We start from the raw sequence: 27,691 nt of genomic DNA on the forward strand, positions 1-27,691 counted from the left end.
GTCTTTATAAGTACAAACATGTTTGTCTTACAGCTCAACGATGCTGTCAGCATCCCTAAAATTTGTGAAGCCACGCTGAAACGCGCTAATATTTTAATCCTATGAAAATTAATGGATTACATGAAAGCAGTGTGTCTGTGTGTGTGTGTGTGTGTGTGTGTGTGTGTGTGTATAAACATGAGCATTAGTAGTTTTTTACACTACTTGAGTGCCAACATTTTGTGCAATTTCCTTTAAAGAGCTGTTCTTAAAGTTTGGGCTCAGGTGGAAAATTGTGTGGTCTGTCCTTAAATTGTATGCAATTAGAAAATTCTGGATTCATTTGTCACAATCTGCTTAAAAAATAACAACTAAGGAGAAACGGTGGAAAACACACAGACCTTGAAGGATGAGGTTGTAAGACTAATCGGTGAAGGATGACTTTAACAAAAATGAAAGGTAGATGAAATGTCATAATGGTAGGTTGACTGTAATGTATGTATGCCACGTAATTTGTTTATTAAAATATGTATTAGTTATTCGTTAATTGGACAAGGGTTAATGTGGTAAGCATAATATAGGTTAAAGTAAAGGTTTAAAACAACTATAGCCAAGGCACAGTTGGTTTTAGGGGGTGGTTTCCTCACAAAAAGACCCGGCAGCCAATTGCATAATGACCTGCCCCAATAATAAATCAAATGCAAAGTACATGAAGACAGAGAGAGGACATTTGTCCTCCATTACCATGTACATTCAAATTGCAATCAGACTCTCTGCACTAGTTGTTACATACTGTATGCACCGGGACCTTTACACAACCATGCATTATAGAAACACTGACTTTTACAACAAATGAAGAGTAGGGTTTATTTGTATTCCTGTGTAACACCCACAGTTTTTAAACTATGCAAAACTGAAAATGTGTTCTCAGATGTTACAGCAAATAGACCAGATGTTTTTTGTTATTTAGATCATGAGAGAAGTGACTTGGAAGTGTTTTAGAAAGAGGGAGGGAGAAAGTGCTGCACACTAACATTAAAGTATCATTTCCTCATCATTACTGTCTCACAGCTTTGATATAAATGTGGGCTAATTGTTTTTATATTTGGCAGTCTGTGTAATGTCAATAGATTAGTGGTGAAATGTCTGCAGGTGTCTGCCAAAGTGAAGGCCTACAGGCCCTGGCAAGGCACTGATCTGTGTCTAAAGGTGTTGGCAGTTGGATCCAGCCAAGTTATTTGTATTCTTACTTGGACCCATGGCACATTGTAGTATGCTTTATTTATGTTCAAGATAGTCTATATCGACGACGTTCCATTTACAGGATAGTTCCGGTGCCGACAGATGTCCCTCATTTTCGGCCGGATGTCCTTCACATTCATCTTTCTTTGTGTTGGCATTCTAAACTCCGGTCGATTCACGAGGACTACAGTAACTGCTCCTCGGTGCTCTGCAGGGTAAATCGAGACAGCTTGCTAGAGTATCGGTCAAATCTGAGTTTTCTGTCGCACGACTAAAATACCTTTTGAACGTTCACAAGTTCCACCAAAACAAGTTCCTTCCCGAGGCTATGTTACAGAGGCACCGTTGCTGCGTCCGACTGTGATTGGTTTTAAAGAAATGCCATTAAACCGGAGCCCGTTTTTCTCCCATCCCGGAATGCTGTGTGGACTAGCGAGACCCTCCTCCGCAGCGCTGTGGAGAAGGGTCTGGCAATGCGAGACCATGTTCGAGAAGACATCATTATGTGAACACAAGTTAAAGTATTAAAGTGTGTATGTGTGTCTTCCTTACATTCCACCGAGAGCTTAACAGGGTAAACCCACGGCTGCTGCTGGGTCCTCTGGTCAACGACGCAGGTCACTTCCCTGCCGTTATCTGCCGGCGTGGGAACCAGCCGATACTCGCTGCGCACCGTCACCGTGCCGTCCGGCCCGTTCGTGGTGCTGGTTGAGTGGTTGCCTCCGACCGACGGCAGCCACTTGATGGTTGCTGCCGGTTTGCCTTCCGCCGCCTCGCATTGGGCCACCACCACCGACTTGGTCCCGGCCTGGACGGTCACAACGTTGGCTGAGTTCTTAGGCTTGGCTAGGGACAGAGAACGAGGGAAAAAAGTAAAAGTCAGACAAAGAAAATAGAGTTACAGAGATAAGAGAAAGCAGCAGGAGAGAGATGAAAAAAGAAAGGGTAGTGAAAAGGAAAAGACATCAGACGTGAGGCAGAGGAGGAGAAGAGGAAGGAGGGCAGGGAGACAGCAGAGGAGGAAGTTCAATCAGTTTGTTGTGTATATACTGTACACCGTGGCATCCTACTGTGGCTGAAATGAAACTCTGAGGGGGGTAGGTCCTCTGGTGTGACCCTAGGCCACTCAACATCCCAGAGACAGAAATAATAAGTACAGCTAGATCCTTGAGAAGTCTTACAGTATTCAAATTATGGAGCATTGCAATTTTTAAATCCAGTTAACATATGTTTTTACATGATTTAATGACAGCTGGAACGCGCTCTTGAAATAATAATTCCAAAACAAAGCTCATAACTTGCAAATGTATGAAAATATTGCAAACCAATAGGTCCTGAGTGAGCTTCGTCGTCGTAGATTCTTTTTGCATGTTGTCCCCCAATTGAAGTGAACCATCAAACATTCCAACAGCTACGAGACTTCACAGTGATATGCAAAACACTGCTCTTCCTTCTCCCATCACATTAGCTTTGTTAAATCAAACTGGACTTGTTCTATAAAGTGGTTAATGTTCCATGAAAATGTCCTTCCGTTTTTTTAAAGGAAAGATCCAAAACGTGGACACACTTTCAATAAATCAATCTGTAAATGTCAGTGAATTCCATTATTTTGAGATGTCAAGTGGTGCAATTTACTTTTTTTCTGTTATACCCACTCTTCTAAAACATGCGTCACGTTGTGACAAAATGCCTTTCAATCTGTTGCGTGCGGCTGTGTACAGGGACAGTAATGGACATAATGGGATTGAAAGACTTTACTTCAAGAAAAAGTCATGCAATTATTGAAAACACATTTTCTTTGCCAGTGCACTGCCTGCTGGTTTATTGAGGCTACTGTCAGTGGAGAAATTGGTCAGTTCTTTGGTTGAAGAAGCCATCGCTCAGGCTGACAAAGTTTAAATTTCTATTCCTTTTTTAAATGTTTGAAAATGTTCTGCTACATATGGACTGCAAATATATCAACATAGTGCTGTGCTGTATTATTTATGATATAAGAAAAATATAACACCAACCAACAAAACAGACCTAAAAAAAAGCTAGGTATATCATTAGCCTACTAGCATTACCCTCACCATGTTTTTTCGTGTAGGAAACACTGTATTGACTTTTAATGTATCCATTGGAGGTTTTATTTTTAAAGCCTTTGTCACACAAATTTACACAAGAATCAAAAATCATAGATATGTTCACAGGGACAAATGTTAGCAGGCCGCCTGAATAAGCCCTTAAGCAACTGAGCATGCTAGCCTGGACAGCAGGAACCAACGTCGATACCGCTGTGCGGTCCCTTGGTCGTTTCATTTCCTATGATTATTTCTTTATGTCAATTTATAGTTTATTTGTGGATAGTGGATGATTGGGTCATTTGTTTCATATATTATATCAAATTAAAATCCAGGCAGCAATAACAAAAATGACATGTCGTCTTTCTTAAACCTGAAGATATCTTAGGACAGGAGAAGAACCAAAGAGCCGGTAAAGACATTGAGGTACTGAGATGAACAACACAAGTCAGGTGAGAGTTCAGACGTGACAGAGAGGACGACAGAGGAGTTGAAATGGACCTAAACAGGATTAGAGACTGACCATGCAGAAACGAGAAGAGAGTAAAGCAGAGTCGTGCCAGAAAGGGCTTCGGAATAATCTGCAACTTTTAACAAGTCGGGAGTATCCATCCCTGATGTGTTTCGTGACATTGCATCCAATTGGGCTGGCTGCTATTTATCACATCAGTTTGAGGCATTCTGAGTACAGAGTAATTAGAATGCAAGCAGGAAACTAGGCTAACTGAGCTGAATCAACACTGTAAACCCCCAACCACCCCCTCCCACAGCCGTCTCCACCAACCCTGTCATATTATCAATAGGCCGAATGCCAGAGACTGGCAGGGAGACAGGAAAAAAGCATTACAGTAATGTTTCCAAACACTGTTAACTGCATGAGGTGTGTTTAGTTTATGATAACCAGCACTTAGAGAGCTTTAATGGTGAACACATTTCTGTAAAAGTTGTTCACCACATGCTTACGTTTTAAGTGTTTAACCAAGGATTGGGGTTTTTATAACGGAAGGATTCTAGTTATCAACTTTTCCAAACTCACACTCGCATTTGTTTCCTTCAGAGAGACTGTGAAACACCAGTAGTCCCAGTAGCTAGTATGGTTTCTCAGGACCCTTAAGCACGGCAGATGCTTGTCCTAACTTGAACCTAAGCTTTTTCTAAGACTTTCTAAGTCTTTCTCTTCGCCTTGGCAAAACAGTTACAGATCAAGGCCTGTGACTGGAAGATTGCCAGTTTGAATCATAAACAAGTTGGATCATATCTGCCAAGCGCGAAGATTTGTAACTGAGTGTGAAGCCGGCTGTTGCTGAATTGAGGTGGCATTCACGCACGACAGCTGACATCTGTCATCGACAGAGAGATTGTGATGAAACCACCCAGAAAGCTCATTAGGGAAGCCCAGAACTGACCCACATTATTACTTACTTTTGGCCGATATTCTGCCATGCAATAACCGTGAAGAAGACATTGCAATCTGGCTGCAAGTGTGCCAACTTAACCTTGATATTGTGCAGAGCTGGGCCAGATCTCAGCCATTAGGGCTGTGTATTGGCAAGAATCTGGCGATACGATACGTATCACGATACATAGGTCACGATTCAATATATTGCAATATATTTCGATACCGTACGTAAGGCGACATATTGGGATTTTTTTTTTAAGTATAATTTTAGAGAAACTAATATTTAAAAAAGACATTATGTTCATAAAAGTCAAAGAAGTTTACTTTAGGTAAACAATTCAGTACACAGAAAATCAAAATGCCAGTTTGGGATTGTGGTTCACAGGTTCTTAGTGAGCTAATTTTTATATGCTAGTAGTCCAAAGGTAGTAATAGTAGGCCAAAGTTCAGCCATAGCTACATTGTTAGCTTCTAGCAAAAAGTCAGGTACTGCTAGGCACTGTTAGGCAAGGACACTAGTGGTGCGTCTCAGCATAGCCATCTAGCGGTAGGGGGTTTAAACACAACATAAACGTGAACCACTGTCTTATAAAAAAATCGATATTGTCAATTTGAAAATCGATACAGTATTGCAAAATAAAATACTGCGATACTCAAGTGTATCGATTTTTCTTACACTCTTCCACCCCTGCCTTTAAACCACACTCTTCCATTAGTGGTTGTAGCCCTTTGAGCTATCCAAACCCTTACCGCATGTGTTGTTTGAGCCGCTTTGGTAAACCAGTTTGACAGGTACCATTTGTGCAATCCCGTTGCCTTAATTTTTGGTTAAGTGTCCAGCTCTTGAAACCGTTTGAAGCAATCTGTACGGATTGTGGAGGCTGATGAAGTCCATTTAGACATCCCATTTTTAGCAGCCCGGCTGTATGGATGGCAACGTCAGTGGGTTGGTCCGCACCTTGTTGGTCCAGATTAAAAAATCTCAACAATTAATGGATAACTTGCCATGAAATTCTGTAAAGACATTCATGGTTCCCTGACTGTTGATCAAGCCCCTTCATCAGGTCAAAATTGTGTTATATCCAATACTTTGGTTTATGACCAAATACCTGCAAAAAGTAATGACATTCCCATCAGCCTCAGCTGCACTTTTTTGTGCTAATTACCAAATGATAGCATGGTAAACTAAGATGATAGACTCGGTAAACATTATATTTGTTACCATCGTTATGCTGAGCATGCTAGCATGGTTACTTTCACATTTAGCTCAAAGAACGGCTGGGCCTAATTAAAGCCTGACAGAGCCGCGAGCTTGCCTGTAGCTGTTTCTATTTGATCGATCAAAAGTCTAACTTTTGAGTAACCTTTGACATGCTGCTTACTGATATTTTCATATACCACCCCTGTATGTCAATGTCATCCATCAACACATGTCACTGTGTTTTGAATTTGTCCCAAACGAGCTTCCCCTGATATAAAAAAAGGGTAAAGAAAAGAGACAGAAAGTAAACCTGACCACTCTCTGAAGTTTTGACCATGGAGCTGTAGAGCTTTGTTACCCGATACTCGAATTCCATTTGGTTCAAGTGCAAAATGGAAACAAACTAAATCCTCCATATTTACCTACATCAACTACAAATTGGCACCTGTGATCAACTGCGTTTTTAACATGAAGTAGAATCACCAAACAATGTCTGGCAACACCACAACTGGGCCTGCAGAGCAGACATATTTGGATTTAGCAGCACTGGCTGATGGCACATATCACTGTTTCCTCCTTCTCTCCCTCCCTAAACATGGATTTATTCACTGCTGTATCCTGATGAAGGCAGCCAAGAGATGCATTTTTTTGATTTTCTACTTTGCTGCATACATTAGCCAAAAATCAATAAAGGCTTCTGGATCTTGTTAAATTTGGGGATTTCATGTCTCACAAGCTGCCCAGGTTTGTAAACATCTTCTCTCAGCTTGACACACTGCTGTTAAATATTTCCAGACATTGTTGGGAAAAAAAACATCTGTTTGGCTGTACAGTATGTATCCTCAAGGAACAAAGTAGAAGTTTATACTGCAGTTATTATGCTGTGTGTTGTTTTGACAAGGCATTATTTCCTTCTTAAAATGTTGACAAAATGCATTAATGTAAGCTTTAGACTTATCTAGCTTATTCAAGCTTGAGAGCACTAGCCTAACTGCCTAAATTGTAAGACAAAAAAGGAAATGAATGATAATTTCCAGTGTCACTATTGTTATGCAAAAACTAAAAACAGCTGAAAACACATCATTTTGACTTCCCAGCTCAGACTTGCCTCTGAACACAGATACAAAAAGCGCCTGAAGGCCTCATGTTTCAAGCCCCTTTTTGTGGCGCTGCATTTAACTGCATTCTGACTGATTCAGTGCTCCTACTTGAGGGCAAATGTGAACTCAAAGGCATTTTTATTTTTTACCTTCCTCTGTTATCAACAACTCAATAAAGAATGGTGGATGGTGTTCCAATTCACCAAGGTTGTTACGCAGCAACATTTGTTATTGTGGTTTTTTATCTGCTTTTTCAATGATTGGAGAATGGCTCTATACTTGTTTTTGTCGTTGTTATCTCTCCCTGCCATAAAGGTCCTCCTTAACTGAGGATGAGCGAGTCAAGATCTTTCTATTTAATTAAAGTATGGCTTTGGAAAAGCCCTATAAATATGCTGAACAAATACTGGCTGTGGTATGTAACCAGGGCTGGAACCGAAAATCCACAAAGCTGCACTATCCTATCATTTCTCTTGAACCTTTATTCATCCCGGGAAGGCTTGCTATGCACAAATGATTTCTTCAGAACAAGACCCTGTTTCTCACTCATACACATTGTTTTTTCACTTGGGAGCTGACCGGTACAGCCACATTTTTACTGCTGTTGGCCAATGAGCAGCTGACTGGAGATTTTAGGGTCATAATGCTTTACTAAGGAACGCCTGGACAGCAGGGGCCTCATTTACAAAACTGTGCGTAGATTCTATTCTGAAAGATTTCGGCCGCCAAAAAGTCAGAATTTTTGTACGCAAAAACAATATTCTGATTTATAACACCTTGCGGCGCACTCCTGCACGAGCCTCACACTCGTCCCATATTTGTCCTAATAAGGTCCATGTTAATCAATCAATGAATATTCCAGCCTTGTAAAGGAGCCCTTGATGACCATTCATGAAAAGGAAAAATGGGGGAAAAAAACACGATTCAGTGATTGTGAGATCGAGGTGCTCCTAACAGAGGTAGAACATCGAAACAAAATCCAGTTTGGAGGCCTTAAAGAAGGTATTTCGAACCGAACGGAAAAAATACAATGGCAGCTGATGCTGTCAATAAAGTTAGTTCAGCTCCAAGAACCATTGAGAAATGGTATGACTTGAAGCTGGATGCAAAGAAGTACATCTCGGCCTACAAACAAAGTGCAGCCGCCACAGGAAGTAGTTCAGGTTTACAGGAACCATCTGCTTCAGATGAGAGAATCACTGGTATTACTGGTAGGGGTGGGAATCACCAGAGACCTCACGATACGATATCATCACAACACTTATGTCACGATACAATATTATTGCGATTTTAAAGATATTGCAATATTCTGCGATATATTGCAATTTATTTCCTTTTTTTTCCAGCTTCAAATTTTTCCCAATTTCAAATTACGTCCCCAAAAATCTGTTTTATCTAAAAAGATAAATTTCTCTGTTTGTTCATCTCACTTCAATTTTATTGCTGCAAAATGGGATAGTCAAGCAGACAAACTGACCAACACATATATAATAAAAGATCGATACTTGGCGTCTGTGTATCGATACAGTATTGTCATGGAAAATATTGCGATACTATGCTGTATCGATTTTTTTCCCCCCACCCCTAATTATTGGAGAGGTTGTATTGTCTGGGATTTTGCCTGAGGACGAGGGTGACACCGATGCAGGTAAGTTGTTTTTTTTTGTTTGTTTTGTTCTTCTTATGAAGTCGATGCATTAAGAATAAAGCCAACACCACAAATTACAACAGTCTATCTTAATCATTTTCTTTTATTTGTGATACGAATTTGTGAAGAGGATATGAACGAACTACGGAGAATGCGCAGGCGGCCAGCAAGCAGCGACCTCCCAGCACCTGCTGCGTTAAGCACAAGCGCCTCCAACTCCCTTGCGCCAGGCTCCTCCAACTCCTCTCCAAATCTGCGAGCTCCACAGGTTCCCGCCAGCGAACACCTCTCCATACACACACAGCCCATCAGCGTCGACCGCTCTACTCCGCCAAACTCCAGTCGCAGCCCAAGTGAGGCACGCGGCCGTGTCCTCACTGATGCTGTGCTACAATCGCAGAGAGAAATCGTTTCATCAATTAATAATTTGACCACCGAAGTGCGTAGTATCGGCAATGTATTAACTGATATTTGTAATGCAATGAAAGAATTGAAAAAGTCGTTGTCTTACATTTCATAAATGTCGCATCACTTGTTCGCGCAATATAACTGCTGTATGGCCTTCGTCTTTAATGCCTTGCGCTTCTGGGCCTTCTTCAATTGGCAGTAAGGCAGGTGGAGGGACTCCATTACGTTGTGCCATGTCGTGCAATACAGCACAGGCCCTAATCATCCGACACACCTTTTCAGGCGCATATAATAGGACTCCCCTAGACCTATCCAGGCACCTCCAAATGCCCTATGGTGCACTCCACCACCGACCGAGCGCGCCCGTGTAGAGCGTTGAAGTGGTTTTGGGCCGCGGTTTGTGGGTTGGGGAAGGGAGTGAGCAGCCAGGTCCTTAGCGGACACCTCCTATCCCCTGCGTGAAAATTGCGTTGTAAATTACTGTTAGAAAGCCACCCCAGATAAAGGTTATGATAAAAAAAAAAAACACACACACATATAGAGGCTTACCCAAAAGCCAACCGTCCTGCACTGCGCCAGTCTGCAGCCGTCTCCCTACATTGCTTTGTCTCAATATGAAAGAGTTGTGTGTTGTGCCAGGCCAGCGAGCTACAACATTTAACAATATCGTGTCCGCATCACATATGATTTGCATGTTAATTGAATGATATTGCTTTCGATTAACGAAAGCATACTCGTTCTCAGACGGTGCTTTTATCGCAACATGTGTGCAGTCAATCGCTCCGATTACATTTGGGAAACCGGACATTACTGCAAATTGCATTTTAATCTGGGCCTGCTCTACAACAGCATAGGGAAATCCTATATAGCGAGGGGTCATTTGAATCAAACCTTCCAATACAGCTGGCATAAATGTGCTGAATGATGGCTGTGATGTGCCGGATCAATCCGCCAGTTCGTGCTGGAACGTCCCAGTAGCCAAAAAAAACAATTGTGGTCAACACCTGCAAATGTACTGGTATGGGTCTGTTCCAACAGGTGGGTCTTTCTAAAGCTGGTCCCGAAAAACGTGCTCACGACGCATACCTCTTGCAAAATCTTCGAGCAATGCCAAATCTGCCATGCTGTTGATTAGTTGCAATACACAGGCCATATTGGCTTCATCAGGGTAATTAAGTGCCGCAGGTGTTTTGGGATTGGATGGCACACTGACTTTAAATAGATTTATTTGTTGGATATAAATATCTATTTTTATTATTCATGGATAGACCTAATTGATTGTTATGAAAACTAAATTAAAATTTAGAGTGCGCTGACATGCAGGCTGTGCACTATGCATACAGAGTACTTTTATCCATGTGATATGTGGTGTTACCATCGGAGGTCACTTATATGCAGTCTACAAAACCTTGGGAGCGTTACGCAAGATCACACGCATGGTCAAAAGGTTGCGGAAAACTGGGCACATTTTTATGCATGGAAATTCTTTATAAATCCCGACTTTTGCGAGGAATGTTGCAATGGCAAATTTCACCCTGCTTCACGCAACTTTTTCTTGCGTAACAGGTTTTATAAATGAGGCCCCAGATGTGGAGGAAAAGGAGAGCATTTATTCCTATGTTCAAATCGATGGATCACCCGTAACAGGAATATATAGAGACAGGGGCCCTATTTTAACGATCTAAAGCGTTCTACGGCCTGCCAGGTGCCTTTAGGGTGTAGGAATCCACTTTGCTAGTTCAACGGCATCGCCCGGGCGCATGGTTCAAAAGGGTTGTACTCAGTGTCTTAATTAATCATAGGTGGTTTCGGTGTAACATGCAATAAACCAATCAGAGTGTCATCTCCCATTCCCTTTAAAACAGGTGCGTTGTCATTAGGCCCATTGCTATTATGATATCGGTTGCTGCTTAATATTTTTAATCTTTTGCATGTCTGTGTGCTGCTGTGCGTGTGTGTAACAAGCATAGTGGCGCTGTGCACGAGCCTAGAAAAAACAACAATGAAATGCTGCGTTATTGACTTTAGACCAGGTTTTTGTTGGTCAATGGCACGATCACTTTCTGCTGCCTCAAGATAGCAACATGCCAAGAATGCACCTGAACACACCTCCCTGTAAGACCAGCACACCCATGGGCGCACAGATGGGCGCAGGTGCATTTGCTATTTAAACGATGTGGGCGCTGGGCGGGAAATTGACACTTACGTTGGACTTTGCGCTGTGCCGGGTGCAAGATAGCGCCCTGAGACTTTATAGTCATACTACTACTTTCTCATTCATTAAGACCATGACATCAAGGGGACGCACACATGCCCATTTATATTTTGTTGACATGCTTACACCAGTGGTTCTCAAACTTTTTCACATCAAGGACCCCTAAACTGACACAAATTAGATCACGGACCCCCATCTGATAAGACTTTGTACCAGGGTCCAATACCTGATGGAATTTTTGCTTTTAGATATTTTATTACAGAAAGTGAATGAAACCCATGAGTGAAATAGTCACACAATCTGTCATTGTGTTACTTATGGACGAAATTATAATGAAAATAAATTATTCCCCTTTTTGTTGGGGACCCCCTGAAACCTCTTTAAGGACCAATGGGGGTCCCCGGACCCCACTTTGAGAACCACTGGCTTACACAACATAATAAGTACATATTTCTCTAGACTGAGTATAATACATGCTTGAAAAAAAATAAATAGAACATTGGAACACAATCAGGACATGGCTTGTGGCTAATCTGTATTTCAATGTAGTGTATTTTTCATTGGGCTTTAATGATGTTACTTAACAACAACTCTTTGGCTCCCCCCATTATAGGATCACCCCAGCCTTGAGTTATTTCTGTCTGTGTGAGATAAATGTTTGCAGGAGCTACACTCTTTCACTCTGTTGATCCCTGGACTCTAGCCAGTGACCAGTCTGCAGTCCACTCCTCTAACCTCTGGACTCTCACTCTAAACTAAACCGGGTACTGATCTACTAGACTCTCCCTCACCTGCAATAGTATTTCTGTCCTGCTGGCTACACTATATCCAATAAGATGCCGTATAATTGGCTACCATCTATTTCCGTATGGTCCAAAATCCAGGACGATCATTCACAGCCAAGTGATTCTTTATTCACAGCCCAATAAGTGGTAATAAGATTGGCTGGCGGTGGTGCTGTATCCAATAAGTCATAATACGATTGGCTGTCACGATTATGTATTCATACTTAAATAAGTTCTGATATGATTAGGGATGCAGGTGGTTCTATATCCAATAAAATGTAATATGATTGGGTGCCAGCAGTTGGGGCTACAATATGGTCTAATGTGATTGGCTCGTATGGATTCTATATCCAATAAGGTAAAATATGACTCTCTTCTAGTGACTTTGAGACACTTAGTTCGCCAAGTACATTTAAATGGACCAGATTCTGTTCCAGAGAGCTTGGCAGTGCTGTAACTCCAGACAAAAGGCGAGTAAGTGAGCTTTCCAGCAGGTATTTCCCAGTCTACCTCTGCTTTGTGCCAGCAGCAGCAGTTTAGGAGGCTTAGCCCACGTCCATCTGCAAGCCTGCCAGAATGTTTTCTCTCCAAGACCAGCCAAGTTCTGCATCTCCTGTGTGCTCTTTTCTCTGTGTCGAAGCTTCCAGAGTGGATTTTGCATTCTTGTGTGAAGGTTTACTTATTAAAACTACTGGGGGAAAACGTTACTGGTGCAGCTGTGGCGGGAGACTTAAAAGAATTTGTAAAACATTCCTTTTCGTGAACCATACTGGTAATAACTGGGTACTATGATGAAGGTATTTTAATTATTGCCTCTTATTGTGTCTCCACAGTGACTTACAGGAGAGTCTATGTGAACTATTTTAGTGTAGCAGATAAGGAATCTCCAGACACACATTTGAGGCCGTAACAAATGGACATACAAAGCGTCACCACACATGTAAGCATGCTTACAATCCTTTTTGAAATCCAGTTTTTTTTTTTTTTTTTATTCTTCCTTTGATTGTACAGCAATCAAATACATAAATAAATTGCAGCCAATATGTGCAGACAAAAAGAAAAAAAGGGCTCAACCATCTCACCCTGACAAACAAATCTCATTTGATAAAAAAGGAAAAAGCACCAGGCAGATGCCATTAAATTGCACAGAATACAAATTCAGTCAATGCATTGTTTCAGTTCAAAGCGCACTATATTAGATCGTCCCTTGAGCATGCCACTATGATACATAGGAGCTTTGAATGTATGAGCTCTTTATCGTACAACCACTGACGCTACCACGGGAGATATACTTTAAGCACAGCACTTCCATATAACAATCAAGGGAACTGTTGTTATTCACACTGAAGCATACAGTCTCCTCAGTGCTGTGAACTGCGAGAGAAAGACACCAGGCATCGGATTCCTTTGTAAGCAGCATGCAAACGGGAGGACATGTGGGTGGATGAATAACACCAGCTGTCTCCGATTACAATCAGGATGCATCCCCTGCTAACAGCAACTAAATCACTCAGTTTTAAAAAATCAAGACACAGAGGTAACTTTAAGCAGCTCTCCAGATTTCCCATTCTGGGCTGTCTTTGCTAAATGTTTGCGGTGGTTCAGCCTGTTGATAAGTGGGGAATAAACTGTGCAGAAAAGAAAAGCTAACCGGTGTGTGAAGTAGCTTACCTCATGCTAATTACACATTATATTACCTATTATTTAATTAGAGCAGGAGATTTCACAGTGTCACACTGCAGGCCCCCGCTCAGACTAAATCAAGACAAATCAATTGCCGCAATTTAAAATGGTCTGGGTTCTTTGTCTGTCCGCAGGTTTTTAACACAGGACAAATATCCATATGAATAAATAGAGGAGAGTAATATAGGAATAGTAGGAATAGTAGTAGTATGAATATAAAAACCATGTCAATGGGAATTTCTGAGACTTACTTATGTAAGAATTATTGATAGAGAAACATAACAAATTACAAATATTAATATTTGCCTTACCTCTATTTGGGGTATACTTTTGGAGCTTTGGGGAATGAAAAGTATAATGTTGCAAGGGAGTCAGTGAGTTAGCTGTGATGTGTTTTTTAGCCTATAGTTCTTTACATTTGGGCAAATTGCAATGTGCTCATGGTTGTACAGACTATCATCACTGATCACTATGATACTGAAAAAACTTTAAAACATGATGATTCTCAGGCAAATTTTTGGGTTATATGCAGCTTGTTTTTTCTATGATTTTTAAGCGGATTTCAACATAATGATTTCTCAGAAAGCTTAATGCTGCATTCACATGGATTCAGGCAGACTGTAGATGGCCGACAGACAGAACGGGGGGGGGCAATCATATTTCGCCACCCCGTGCCCCCCTTCTAGCCCGACCCTGTATGCCAAGGCTATCATCAGGTCCATTTACATGCACAAGAACAGTCTATGGGGAGGTTATTTTAGTCGTCTTCATCTGATTATCACAATAAAGGTCTTCAAAAAGTAATGTATTCAGTCAAAACTGACCAACTCTAATTAAACAGAATAATTTAAGTGTTTAAATGTCACAAAGGTCACATAAGAGGTTGACCCTGATGAGGCCCCTGTGTACTAAAGTGTCAACATAATGGTAAGACATGGTGACCAAGGCCAACATCTATTCTTTCATGCTAAACCACTCACCAGGATAACACAATGTACAATACAATGTTGTGTAAGCAAGTCAACAAAAGCAACACAGAGAAGATGACACAACAGCAAAACGGATGCTCGCTTGTTATGTCTGGATCCCACCATACCAAATCACTATCTTACCAAACTGACAAAGATATCAATACCATAGGCTTATACACCATAGGTTATAGGCGCTTGTTCAACTTGCTCAACTTTTTGGATCACTATTACTATTATTGAAATATTATATTAAAAAGTTGAGTATTAATATTACGGTAATCATTAACATTGACTAAAACTATAATGAGTAAGTACTATGCCTTATTTTCTTCTCTTTATTTAACCAATTGAACCTTAGCATTGTTTTTTTTTTTATTAAATTTTTGTATTCCTTTTCTTCTTTCACTATCTTCCCCACCCAATCCCAAAAAGTCTTTAATTCAACTTAATTCTTTAGTGTTACTGTCTGTTCTTTATACCACTATGACCCCTATGTTTTGTGCTCTATGGTGTTTTAAGCCCTCAACATTGACTTCAAGGCACCTAACCCTAACCATTGCCTAATCCTAGTGCCTTCCAGGCAGCGCTGCCTGGAAGACGACGTTCGGGGCTTAAAACACCAAACACCGTGTTTTGTTTCCCTCGTCATTGTTGGATGTTGTCATTTGTTAGCACGTTTGTTAGGTCTTGTTTTATATCACCAATAAAATAAAAAAATAAAATATCAATACCTATACATATAGACATATAAGTGATATACATCCTTTGTGTTAGGTAATTATGTGTCTGTGAAGGTTCTCAGTCATCCAGGTCTTAGTTATCAAAGGAAGGATCAAAATCAAGGGCAACTCGACTTGGCTAAAGGTGCTCCGAAGACGTTTTGCGTTTCTTCTCCGAGAGACTTCTTCAGTTCTGACTCAACGGTAGGTCAACCCAGCTGTGGGGTCGTTGTCAAGACGATCGACACGGCTTCCTTAGTTAGTAATCCTGGCTGTTGTAACGACAGATACCCGAGGCCAAGTCTGAACAACCATTACGATTAAAGAAGAAGAAGTAGTCTCTAGGATGAAAGACATAATGTGTTCAGAGCACCTGTTTTTTTTAAGATTATTTTTTGGGCTTTTTCCACCTTTATTTTTGATAGGACAGCTAGCTGAGAAAGGGGAGAGAGAGAGGGGGGGGAAGACATGCAGGAAATTGTCACAGGTCGGATTCAAACCCTGGACCTCTTCGTCGAGGCATAAACCTCTCAGTATATGTGCGCCTGCTCTACCACTGAACCAACCCGGCCACAGTTGCTCATGATTTTAACCCATCCATGGGTAATTATGTAATCTAACATGGAAGCCTCAGCCATAACCATAATCACATGAGGATTATGGTTCATATTTGTAATATTTACATTTTCATGTAAATTCACTAAGATTAAATGAAATAAACCTGGGTTCAGGTATTTCCTCTAATGTTATAATAATCATTTTGAAACAATGTTCACCAATATCACAAGCAAAACACAAGTTTAAAAACTTGTTTGCTCAACCTGAGGAGTGAGGTCTGGAATAAAGACTTCCTGTTTATCTTATATTGCAGAGTGCCTGCTGATCAAATCACATATGATCCTTCACATGAAGTGCCACGTCTGAATCTGAATCTTTGTCCCCCATCTCCTGCGTTTTTCATCCTGCGTCTAACCAGGATATACCCTGAGAAAACTCGTCAAATCCGTTAAACTGCTTCTTCTTAGGGTTTGGGTCCGATGGGAATACCTTTTATGAAAAAGCAGCGATAAGCAGATGGCTGGGGAGGCGCTTGTCAAGGCTGATGTAGCAGAACAGCTTTTGAAAACCTGCTTAAAGCATGGCCCTTTTTTCTTTATTTTTTTTTTTAAGTGTAAATATCGTTGACCTTTCGGTGCTCTATACTTATACTATACATGAGAAGTTCTCATCTATATCGGAAATAAACAGCCGCTCGTTGTTTCTGTTAACAAGGTTTATGTAATGTTACGTAGACACGTAACCTCTCTACTCACCAAGCATGATGAGGGTGGTCGTCGCTTGTTCGTTTCCAGAGGGGTAGGTGGCGTACTCGCAGGTATACCGGCCGGCGTCGGACATTTTGAGCTGAGAAATCCTGATGGACGGGTTCTCCAGACTGTTGTGGAGGAAGATGACACGGTCCTTGAAGGACGGGTTGGGGAAACTCTGTCCGTAGATAGGGTGGTACACAGCGATGTTGTCCCTTTGGCCATCGATGGGTTCCCATATCCAAGACACCTGGTAAGAACAGAGTTTGTGAAAACCAGTGGTTATTGTTTGTCCAATTGGGTTTTTAAAGTGCAATTTCTCTATTAGGGATTCAGATGTGCAGAGACGTCTTTCAATTTATAGCCAGACTAATACGATTCCTGAACACACAGGAGCTCTTTTAAGAATGGTCGACTCCGGTTTTCACCGTGGGCTCCCACAGACAATTGCGGCCCTAAACAACCCAAAAAGTTTTAAGAGGATGTAAATAGGAAGAATAATGTTGTTTTTAATTTTGGCAAACTGGCACTAATAAAAATGTAAGGTATTTTATTGTGTTACCTCTCAGTTGAAGGTTAAGAGGACGTTACAGTAAACCCCCGAGCTTTGATTGTGACGGGGAAAACGGAAGTGGATAAAGTGTTGTATTGACTGTCCATTGACTGTGTTATCGTTGAATAAAGTGAGACGTGCAGTGCCGTCTTGGTTTCTTTATTTTATAGTCAAATATAGTCAATATGATAAACCCTCGGTTACATAAATATGCCGAATCAGCTACAAGTAGTTCTTGTTTGCAGGGTACCCATGGATGTGCAGATAACTATCACAGGAGTATTTTGATACTGAAGAAAACTTTTTTAAAAAACGTGATGTCTCTCAGGCAAGTTATGGTCTTTTTTCTAGGATTTCTAAGCAGATTTCTGGATGTTTATTTGCAGTGCACATCAGAGATGATGATATCCTTGGAAGGAGTAAGTCAAACTGAATTTGAATAAGTCTATCATGACTCTGTGTTTAGATTTGACTCCATTATAACTCTGAGAAGAGGAGTGGGCATTTTTGCAAAATTTGCAAATGATCAGGTGCAAAGGTTTTTAATTTAACATAACTGCCTCCATGAGCTGTGTATCCCATAAGTGCTGCAAATGTCAATGTGAATGTACCTTACATACAAAAGCGACCATACAAATTCACACACACACACACACACACACACACACACACGAATTAAACATATTTCTTTGAACATGAATTGTAATCAGCGCTGTTCTTTCTTCCTTGAAACCTGAAATTATTTCACTTTTAGTGGGAAAATGTCAAACTCAATTAAAGCTGTCAGAGTAAGGAGCCAAGAATCTATAGCAAGATGAAATTAAAGGTTTCTTAGACCCGCAGACCCTCTCTCAAGGATCCCGTTGCCATTTTAAAGAACATGATTTTGAAAGTGATTCATATTACAGGCTTTTTTTTATGGTTTCTAATATGTAAAAGATATTGATTTCTGTTATGGCTGTATGAGACTCTACCGCTATGGGAGAATACTGTGATGTCCTACCAAATTGATTTCCCTTTCTCTTCCATTTTCAAAGTGACAGTGCTAAATACAAACTACTGGCTAAAGTGGTAGACCAGGAAGGAGGGGAAATAAAATTCATCAATACACATTTAGCAAACATCTTGGTTGGGTTGAATGTTGCCAAGAGGAAGACGGGTTGTAAACCACATGTCAGTGCAAATGAGTGAACGGTTACCTGTAGATTGTAGAGAAAATATTATAGAGGGCAATTTAGCCCTCAATGCAATTTTGGTTTGTTGTATGTGAACAAATTGTGTATTGATTCCATCCACAACTCAGAGGGGTAAAGACCAGGATCAAATGAAACTAGCAAACAGCTCAAAGCGTTTGCTTTAGTACTTGGTGTGTGCATTGGAAAACGTTAAGGTGGCGTCAGATAATTTGGCATCCGGGGGTTGATAAAATAAATTGACTTCCAAACAGTCAGAAGTTAAAATGAGATGATCTGTGTGTAGAAATTGAGTTAACTCTGTCAATGACGAGAGAAAAACACAGTTTTTAACTGCAACCAAAATTTTAAATACTGCTCAGAAACGGGGGCGATTCCAGGATTTTTTAAGTGGGGTGGCACAGGGGGACCCAATAATCCCTACATTAGAAATGTAGGAAATATTGGATAGGCTAGAACAACACAATGTAATTCTGCTAAATAAAACATCACATTCATAATTAATTTCATCCGTTTTCATTTTAAACAAATTGTATATAGGAATACGACACACATTTTCTATAGGCTCTGTCTGCCACTTTAAAAAAAACTATTCCAGTGCTGGTTCCATGGTATCAGAATTTCTGAGTCGTCATGGAAACATGGTCTATGACGTTGAGGTATATTAACATCCTACTTTATTCTGATCATTCTATAACTTGTATTTAGGCCATATCTGAACTATCTATATGTAGCTAGAAGTGATGAACTTTAGCCTACTTTCAGAAGACACATCTGGAAAAGTGTTATCAATGGGGCCCTCCAGGACAGAGCCAGTTGGCATGAAGCCATTGGTCAGTTATCGATCCCACCCCAACTCACGGAATATACATATGTGGTCCACACACAGAGAACTTGAGAGTGACTTTTGAGAATCTGGGTAGCTGTCCTCTCCGAGCTCTGCAGAGCTTGTACATGATGCAGATTTCTTTGATGTAAATAAACCTTTATAATCAAGAAACATTGTCGGCGGATTCCTGTCCATACAGCCACGCATCATCAATAACATATAAACTACAACGTCCATGGAAACCTGGTCATGTGACAAGGGCTGGGAAGATTGGCAGAACAGGCAGCCAGGTGACAGTACTCTGATCCAATGGAAATCACAATTGCCAGATTGACAGCAGTCTAGCCCTCTAGCACCTGCTCGGAAACCTTTGCACTTTTAAGATGATTTTAATTCCATATTGTGGAGTTAATGCATTTGTAACAGTCAGGTGACAGAAAAACAGATAAAGACAGCATTGGTAGAAGGATACTTTAACATTTGGTGTAATTTCTTTGTTTGCTGTGTTGCTGAGAGTCAGATAAGAAGTTTGATATCAATTGTATCTCTGTGCGCCAAGCACACACAGTGGTCCAGTATGTGTTTAGCTTGCTTTAAAACAAAGACTGATAGCAAAAGGGAGTCCGATAACGTTAGCATTCCAACAGCTCCAAAATATTATCGCCATAACAATATTAGCTCGCAAGCTAGCAACAAATGCATCAAACAACCTTTTGGGGTTTTCTTCAGAGGTGCAAAGGTTTGTGAAGCTGGAGACTTCAACATGATGGCAGGACTTACTGCTTAGATCTAGGGCTGGGCGATATGGAGAAAATCAAAAATCATGATATTTTTTGACCAAATACCTCGATATCGATACCGCAACGATATTGTAGTGTTGACTATTGGTGCTTTCATAAAATATTTACACAATGAGATTTTTGATAAATAATCATCAGTAATGTGGATATAATGACTAAGTGGGTAAAGTCAAGTAATAGAACAGTTACAACAGTCTGGTAAGTTCAGAAAATGACATAACCTTACTGTAATGCAGACTTTAAAACCAATAAAACACAACAGGTATGCCATTACGATATTACGATATCCCAAATCTAAGACGATATCTAGTCTCATATCACGATATATCGATATAATATCGATATATTGCCCAGCTCTACTTAGACCCAACCCCAGCTGTTGTTGGTCAGTAAATGTGGACGAAGTATGACTTTCCTTCTTTCCATGTGTTAAATAGTACATGGAAGAAAGTTAGACAGCTTAGTGCAGTTAGCAGGGGGAGCATATCTATGCTCCCAGGGTCCCATGTTCCCCCAGCTCAATATCCCATTAAGGAGACCTTTCAAACGCTGTCAATGTATATAAAAAATCAATGTATATCCTAGTTCAAATGTTCAGTGTATTTCTCTGTTTCTCTGGGTCAATATGTTGAAATCACCCACATCACATAGCCTACTGATTTTATACTCTTTAATACGCCCTCAAATTTGCGGACAGCTTTCTTGACTTCAGACATTGACATCTCCACAACATCCATCTCCCTTCACTGTTTTGCAATTTGAACTGCGAAGACAGCCCGTACCAGTCACGTACAATGTTAGTTAATACAAAGAGACACACATGCCCTAGGAACATACTAGGGATGATCCCGTTAGCAGGCACACTTGAGGGACATCAATTAAAAAAGGCATTCATGGTGACCCTCTCTTCTAAATGTTTGGAAAGTTAGGAAATAAAGTTTTCTCCTGCTGATCATGTAACTTCCAGAAGGTCAGCATGTTTCAAACTAAGAGTTTGTCAGATTGTCAACAGTGTCACTGTCGGCTGCATCTGGCCAGCTGTGCAGAGGTGAGAAAGTATGAAGGGTGTGAACTTTTCTTTTAAGCCCTCTTTCTTCATTCTTCGCACAATTAGTCTGTCAATTTTCCGTGTGTACAAACGAGTGGAATACAATGAATACCTTTCCCCCTGCTTCAGTGTTTGAGCTAAGCTGAACCTAACACTTCTCTGAGCATCTTCTGCTGCGTGCAGTCACCAAGCCCACACATTGCTGCTCAGTAAATAACTGTAATGTAACTCTCTATATGTAAATGAAATGCTTGTTAAGCCACAATAGTCAAGCTTCTATTCAAATTGAATGCATATTTTAACAGAATATTCCAGAAAATTGGGAAAGGGAAATGCGAATTAATGAGCATTTCTATCCCCAGCTGGTATGCAAATATTAGAGAGTTGGGCATTAAGATAAACAGTTAGTGGCATTAATTCTTTCGTTTTTTTTTTATATTCTGCTGTTTCTTTTAGTTCAATACATGCACGTGGTTGGAAACACATTTAATGTCTGTTTCAAATGCACACACATATAGAGTGTGAACACAACTGTGTAGGACTTAGTTGGACCTAGTGTAGCCATATCCCCTTTCGGTGTTCAGAATATTCCTTTAGCAAAGCAACATTTGTGCCATAAATAATAAAACGTCCTTGTTTTTTCTGCACAATAACAATAACATGAGGGAGACCGCCAAATCAACCAGTCGACTCTTCCAATGAATTTACCTCATTAGACATAAACTACCTTGTCAGTTTCACTTTGAGATTCTGAGCTTCAGTGCTTCCAACGCTGCTGGAAAACACAATGTCATGTTCCATCTTCCTACCTGGGTGAGTTTGGTTCGGCCTCCTCCATCGATAAATTGGCAGCGGAGATCAACAGACTCCGCAGGATTCGCCTCCACTTCCTCGTCGACTCGCACTTTCTGAGCCGCGATACCTGGAGGCAGGCAAAAAAAGAGACGGAGAGGAAGATTATGCATCATCCTCAAAACCAATATTGTTTGAGTAATTGAACATGCTTGTTTGTACTGGAACTAAGAGAGGATCTTGAACAAACAGGGACTAAGAGGGAGAAGATTGAGAGAGAGAAAGAGAGAGATATACAGAAAGAGAGGTAAAGAGACTATTAGTATTTCCTTATGGATCTGGTGTTATTTAAAGGAAATTGCCCGTGATTGTTGTTTTCCCCCCCGAATGTGTTAGAGAGGAATTAAAACGAGGTTTTAGAGAAGCGCGAGGGAAAAACGGAAGAGAAAGAAAATGAGGGGGAATTAAGAAAGAAACTTAAGAGAAAACAGAGACAATTTCTTTCAAGAGACAGAAAAAAAACAGCATTTGAATTATGGACCTTTGATAGCAGGCCTCAGGCAGGAGTCTTAACTAGGCCCTGCTCATTACAACAAAGCTCGTCTACCAGGAGGCATCGCTAGGGGGCGAGCCTTGAGGAACACCACAGCAGCTCGAGGAGCGCTCGAGTATGTGTTTGAAATTAAGTGGAAGGCACCTGGAATTCTTTGCCTGCTCATGAAAAACAGCGCGCGAGAGCAGGGTCAGTCAGACAGGCCAGCACACTCAAACTTTCAACTGAGATGATGAAAGGAGGAAGCTTAGAGAATAACACTGTCTCAACGCCATGCAGTACCTGCTAACCTGCAGGCTGTTTCAGAACACAGAGGTAAAATTGGACTACTGGAATGATTTTTTCTTTTTTTTAACATTCGTCTCTTATTTTGGGATCAACAGGGGCCCAACTAATGCGTTGCAAGACTTCTTTTGAACCTCTACTTTTTTAGCTTTTTGCCTTTTTGTTAAATAAAAATGACTGCGGCTGTGATACCCTATTCTTTTCCCAAACATCAATCAGAGTTTGAAACCGATCCGTTCTCTGTGTTCAAATACGTTCAGGAGAGCCAGGCTTCTACTGAATCTTGGATGAATTTGACAAATAAAACTGATGTAGCAGAACATGCATTAAAGGCTTTCGAATGAGACGTCGACTAGTTAATCAGGCAAGAGCAGCAGGAAACCCTGAGCGCAACACATTCTGCAAACAACAAGATTACAAAAGCACGCCTAGATACTTCAAACTGGATCCGAGCCTTGTCTTGTGTTAAAAAAAAAAAAAATTGGCGCCCCGCCACCAAAGAAGTTTTAGCCAGCCCCAGAGGAAAGTCACCAGCACCAAAATGGTAAGAACTGAGAAGAGTAAGAGTAATTTATCGAAGAACCGTTGAACAAGCAGAACAAAAACTTCCAATAGGAGAGTCTGGCTGTACTGAACGGTTATTCATTTATTTATTATTATATTATTATATTATATTTATCATTTTTAAACCAATTTTGTTAAAACTATAGTGCGTAGTTTCTACCGCCCCCATGAGACAACAAAACTGTCCCCACACCTCCTCCATGCAGTTGCTAGTAGCCAAGGAGGACACGGAGGATTACAAAAAACATGGACTCTTCAGAAGAGGTTATTATCTTCACTTAAGTTTCTGCACAGGAAAGTCACCGGACGACACTAGCGTCTGAACATAGCCACACTGAGAAATCCAGAGAGAGTTGTGGGGAGCTGATAGTCTTAATTAGCTTTGTAGCAAGTCATTTGGCAATGGCTTGAATGTAACGGACGTTCATTTATATCAAGAAGTTACGCACAAGCTTAAACTAGCTTTAACTGGGGTTTTATTAACTCAAGCATAATATACATTTTTGTTTATTAAATTGTCAGAAATAATAGGTAAATGCATCGATTTCTGCCAAATAAGGTTATACAGACTCATTGCCTTTACTGTACGCAGACCGATCATGCTTACTGCCGTGTGTAACATTCTGAGCCAGGAAAAACCCTGAAAGCACATCAGCGGCTGACGTGACTTGCCCCTGCCTCTTCGCAACAAACGGCATGTGCTGTATTACATTCGTTGAAATTAATGAACTTTAATGAACTTGTAAGACGGAGAAAGAGAGAAAATGACTCAAAGAGAATGAGTAAGAAAAACAAAAAGATAAAGGAGAGAGAGAGAGAGAAGAACAGAGAACTTGTAATCCCTCGTCAATGCGATCTAGTCTAAATCCAGCAGCTCGATGTGTTTGGCAGCTTCCATATTCAATCAAGTGACCTTTGAAAGAGTCTTTGATTGTTCATGCCTTGGAATCTAGTCATTTCGCTACAGTGAGCCTCATCATCAAACCTCCTGATGCTCACTTTACTAACTCCAACATATAATGATGCTTTGCTTCCCCCCCCTGCTCCTTTAACTTCTCTCTGCTTGGCACTCACGCAGAGATCCAGACCCCTGCCATGAACCCCCTGCTGACCTGGGATCAAATCCCCACCAAGGTCTTTTCTCCTCCACCTCCCCTCTGCCCTCTCAGCCAGCTTCTGCGCCTGTAAAGATACAATTCTTGCGGGGAGCCGGCCCGCTCACTCTCTGCACAAGAAAAAGGGGCTAAGCACTCGGCTAGCCCCGGGTGGTTCCAGTGACAAAGCCTCTTAGTGTGTGAGGGATTGATTAGGACAATATGTTACATGGCGCAGCATAGAGGTGAATGGGCTGGCTGGGGTTTAGCCTGCAAATAAGCTGTAAAACACAGTCACATTAACAAAGAATGTGAAGTGTGTGTGTGTGTGTGTGTGTGTGTGTGTGTGTGTGTGTGTGTGTGTGTGTGTGTGTGTGTGCGTGTGCTGCGTGCAGGGGTGTTGAGTTGTTTTGGATTTACAGCATGCATGCACCCACGTGTCCTCCTATGTGTGCAGGAATGACTTTTGTGTGTAAAGGCGTATGCTTAAAGGTGTGTGTGTGTGTGTGTGTGTGTGTGTGTGTGTGTGTGCGCGTGTGCGTGCGTGTGTGTGCATGCGATAACTGTACATCTGAGTGTATATGTGTGTATACATCCGATAATGTTGTTGTAATGGGAGCGCATATGTCACTGACTCAGTCATTGAACCAAAGTCTCTACCCTGGGGGAGACGATGGGCTGTCAAACCAGTTATCCATTCCCACTGCCGAGTTTTTCCACGGCCTGAATCAACAAGAATAGCCGCAACGAACCAAAACGGTTCATCTCTGTCTCCGTTATTTGTTTACCCTTCCGTCACATATTTCTTCTCCTTTCTTATTTATTCTCTCATGCACAAACACAAAGATTCATTCCCCTAATTAAACACATCAACACACATCTCCCACTATTCATAAAGAAGCTGAAATGCAAAAACACACACACACACACACACACACACACACCAGACGGTCTCATAAAAGCCACGAAACACAAAAAGCTTTGGGTTATTTATAGTGGTCAATTAGATCTCTTCTGTGATGCAGGGGGAAATAATGACAACAGAGAAAGAGGGAGCAAGAGGGGATGATGGAGAAAGAAAGAAGGAAACAGACTAAAAGAACTAAAAAAAAAAGAGCTCAATACTGAAAAAGAAAAAGCCAGAAAGAGTGTGAAGGGAGCCAGAGAATGGAGAGGAACATGAAGAATCTATGGGGAAAGATACAGCGCATGCAACAGAATGAAAGAGCAACACAGAAGGAAAGTCAGGAAAAAAGGTGTAAAAGAAGAGTAAAGTGACTAAAGGGATGACTAAAGCAGAGAGAGACTGAAGGTGATGGAGCAGCAGGGGGAGACTGGAGGAGGAAATGAAGAGGGACGACTTAAAAACCAGGGAGTGAAGAAGAATGAAAAGGAGGCCACAGAGTAGAGATGTGAGATGCTGCCAAAAAGAGATATGAGGTGGAAAAAGTACAACATTGAGGGAGTGAAAAGGAAAGGAGCAGAGAGCATGAGATCGCATCGGAAATGAATCATTTCATGAGAAACTAGATCCAAAAAAGCCCCATGGAGTCGGAGCTGACTGGCTCAGAGAGACGAGATGAGCGAAAGGAAGAAAGTTTCCCTTCTTACTGTTCGTGCAGACCTACATGACCAAAAAAGTTTGACACTTGTGGGCGTTTTTTATTTTTTTTAGGGTCAAGCATCTGAGCTGACACTTTGTTGCTATGTGCGTCATACTCACATAGAAGAGTTTCAAACTCTATAATTTAGTCCATCTGATTTTGCCTAGCAACAGAAAACCATATTCATGTCTGAAGAACATAATCTGGAATCTTTACTTGAGCTGAAGGCAGCCTGACTTTGGCCCACGACAGCTCAACTTAGCTGCTAGAGTACTTCACTAACACCAACACTTTGCAAATATGTAGCATTCCTTTAAAGAGGCACTCCACCTATTTGACTCAAAGTTCAGTTTACGCTTCATGAGAAATATTACACATCCTGTGGAAACTGGTTATGTCTTCTGTTATACGCTTTCCAAAAAAAATGAAAAAAAAGATAACTGAGATAACCCTGATGACATCATCAGGGTTATCCCAGTTTGGCCTTGACACCTTTAATATATAGCCCGAAGGTGTGGGGTTTGAAAGAAGTGTGCATTTTGGAAGCAGAAAGAGTCAAATAAAACATGCTATTGAGTGGCATCGTGGGAAATGTAGGATCCAGCGAAGCTCCAACCACACTAGACGCTTAAAGTCAGGATATCTCAGCTTCTCCCTGATTTTGACCATTCTTATTTTTTTAAGTTTTGAGTTCCCCAACTTATTGAAATGCAATACAAAATCACTGGAGTATCCCTGTACAGCCCAGCGTTAAAAAATGTTATTTAAAATTTTTTTTTTTAAATAATTAAAAGATTTAAGCAACTGATCGGTTAAAAGGGTTTCATATTTTTTGTTTCCACACACCAATAACTTGTTCTCTTTAATTCTACAAGAGGAGGACACTGTTCCCCAAGGTTTTCAATAATCAAGGCAGCTTAGAAATGTTTTTTTTTGTATTAGACCTTTAAAAAGATAACTAAAAGAGCTGCTGGGTAAGCTTCAGATCATCATCAGATTCTGATACCCTTGAACTAAAAGAAAAACAGGAATCAAAACAAAAATTCAATGACGGTACAATATTATATTTTCGTTCTGCCTCTTGATCCACAGTCAAGTCCAGTTATGTATTCCCCCTGACTTTATTGAAGCACACAGTTTTCTCAAATTGTTACAGATAATTATTCTTGTCAAACTTTCTGCCCCGTGAAATCACACATAATTGTTGACTATGGCTGTGCTTTTATTGTTTGCTCAGAGCGTTTCACACATACCCTTGTCCTACTATGAGAGAGATTGGTGTCAATGCACCACAACGATCCTTATCTTTTCAGTAATTTTCATTATGTGCTCACAACCCCAACTATCCAGCAATTTACAGCTTGTTCTGTCGCACTCGATAGAAGTCACTGTGGATTGGATCGTCATCTGAACGTAAAAGGAAAGTCAAAGAGGAGAGGCGGTTTAATGAATGGCTACACTCTGCTTCCCTCCCAATGCACCAAGGAAATGAATCACAGTTAATTGACATTTAGAAGCTTGTGGCATTTGCCTGTTTATGTGGAGCTTTCCCTATGAAGACAGTCACGCAGCGTAAGTGTTCGAAATATGCTGATGGGGTGCACACTCATGCACATTAACATCCACACGATGCTAAATCGGATGTCAGTTATGTCA

At 40.9% G+C, this 27,691-nt stretch overlaps 1 protein-coding gene across 2 annotated transcripts in view; it reads right to left on the minus strand.

Moving 5' to 3' along the window:
* pvrl2l (PVR cell adhesion molecule related 2 like) overlaps window positions 1-27,691 on the minus strand; it is a 326,286-nt gene that overhangs the window by 167,454 nt on the left and 131,141 nt on the right. For both annotated transcript variants that reach the window (XM_039820448.1, XM_039820447.1), the window contains exons 2-4: window positions 21,953-22,065; window positions 16,727-16,970; window positions 1,774-2,067 (exon numbers count right to left, since the gene is read on the minus strand). In XM_039820448.1, the coding sequence (XP_039676382.1) occupies window positions 1,774-2,067; window positions 16,727-16,970; window positions 21,953-22,065 (651 nt within the window). The remainder of the gene's footprint in view (window positions 1-1,773; window positions 2,068-16,726; window positions 16,971-21,952; window positions 22,066-27,691) is intronic.

This window comes from Perca fluviatilis, chromosome 13, assembly GCF_010015445.1.
Source record: "Perca fluviatilis chromosome 13, GENO_Pfluv_1.0, whole genome shotgun sequence".
NCBI classification, from domain to species: Eukaryota; Metazoa; Chordata; class Actinopteri; order Perciformes; family Percidae; genus Perca; species Perca fluviatilis.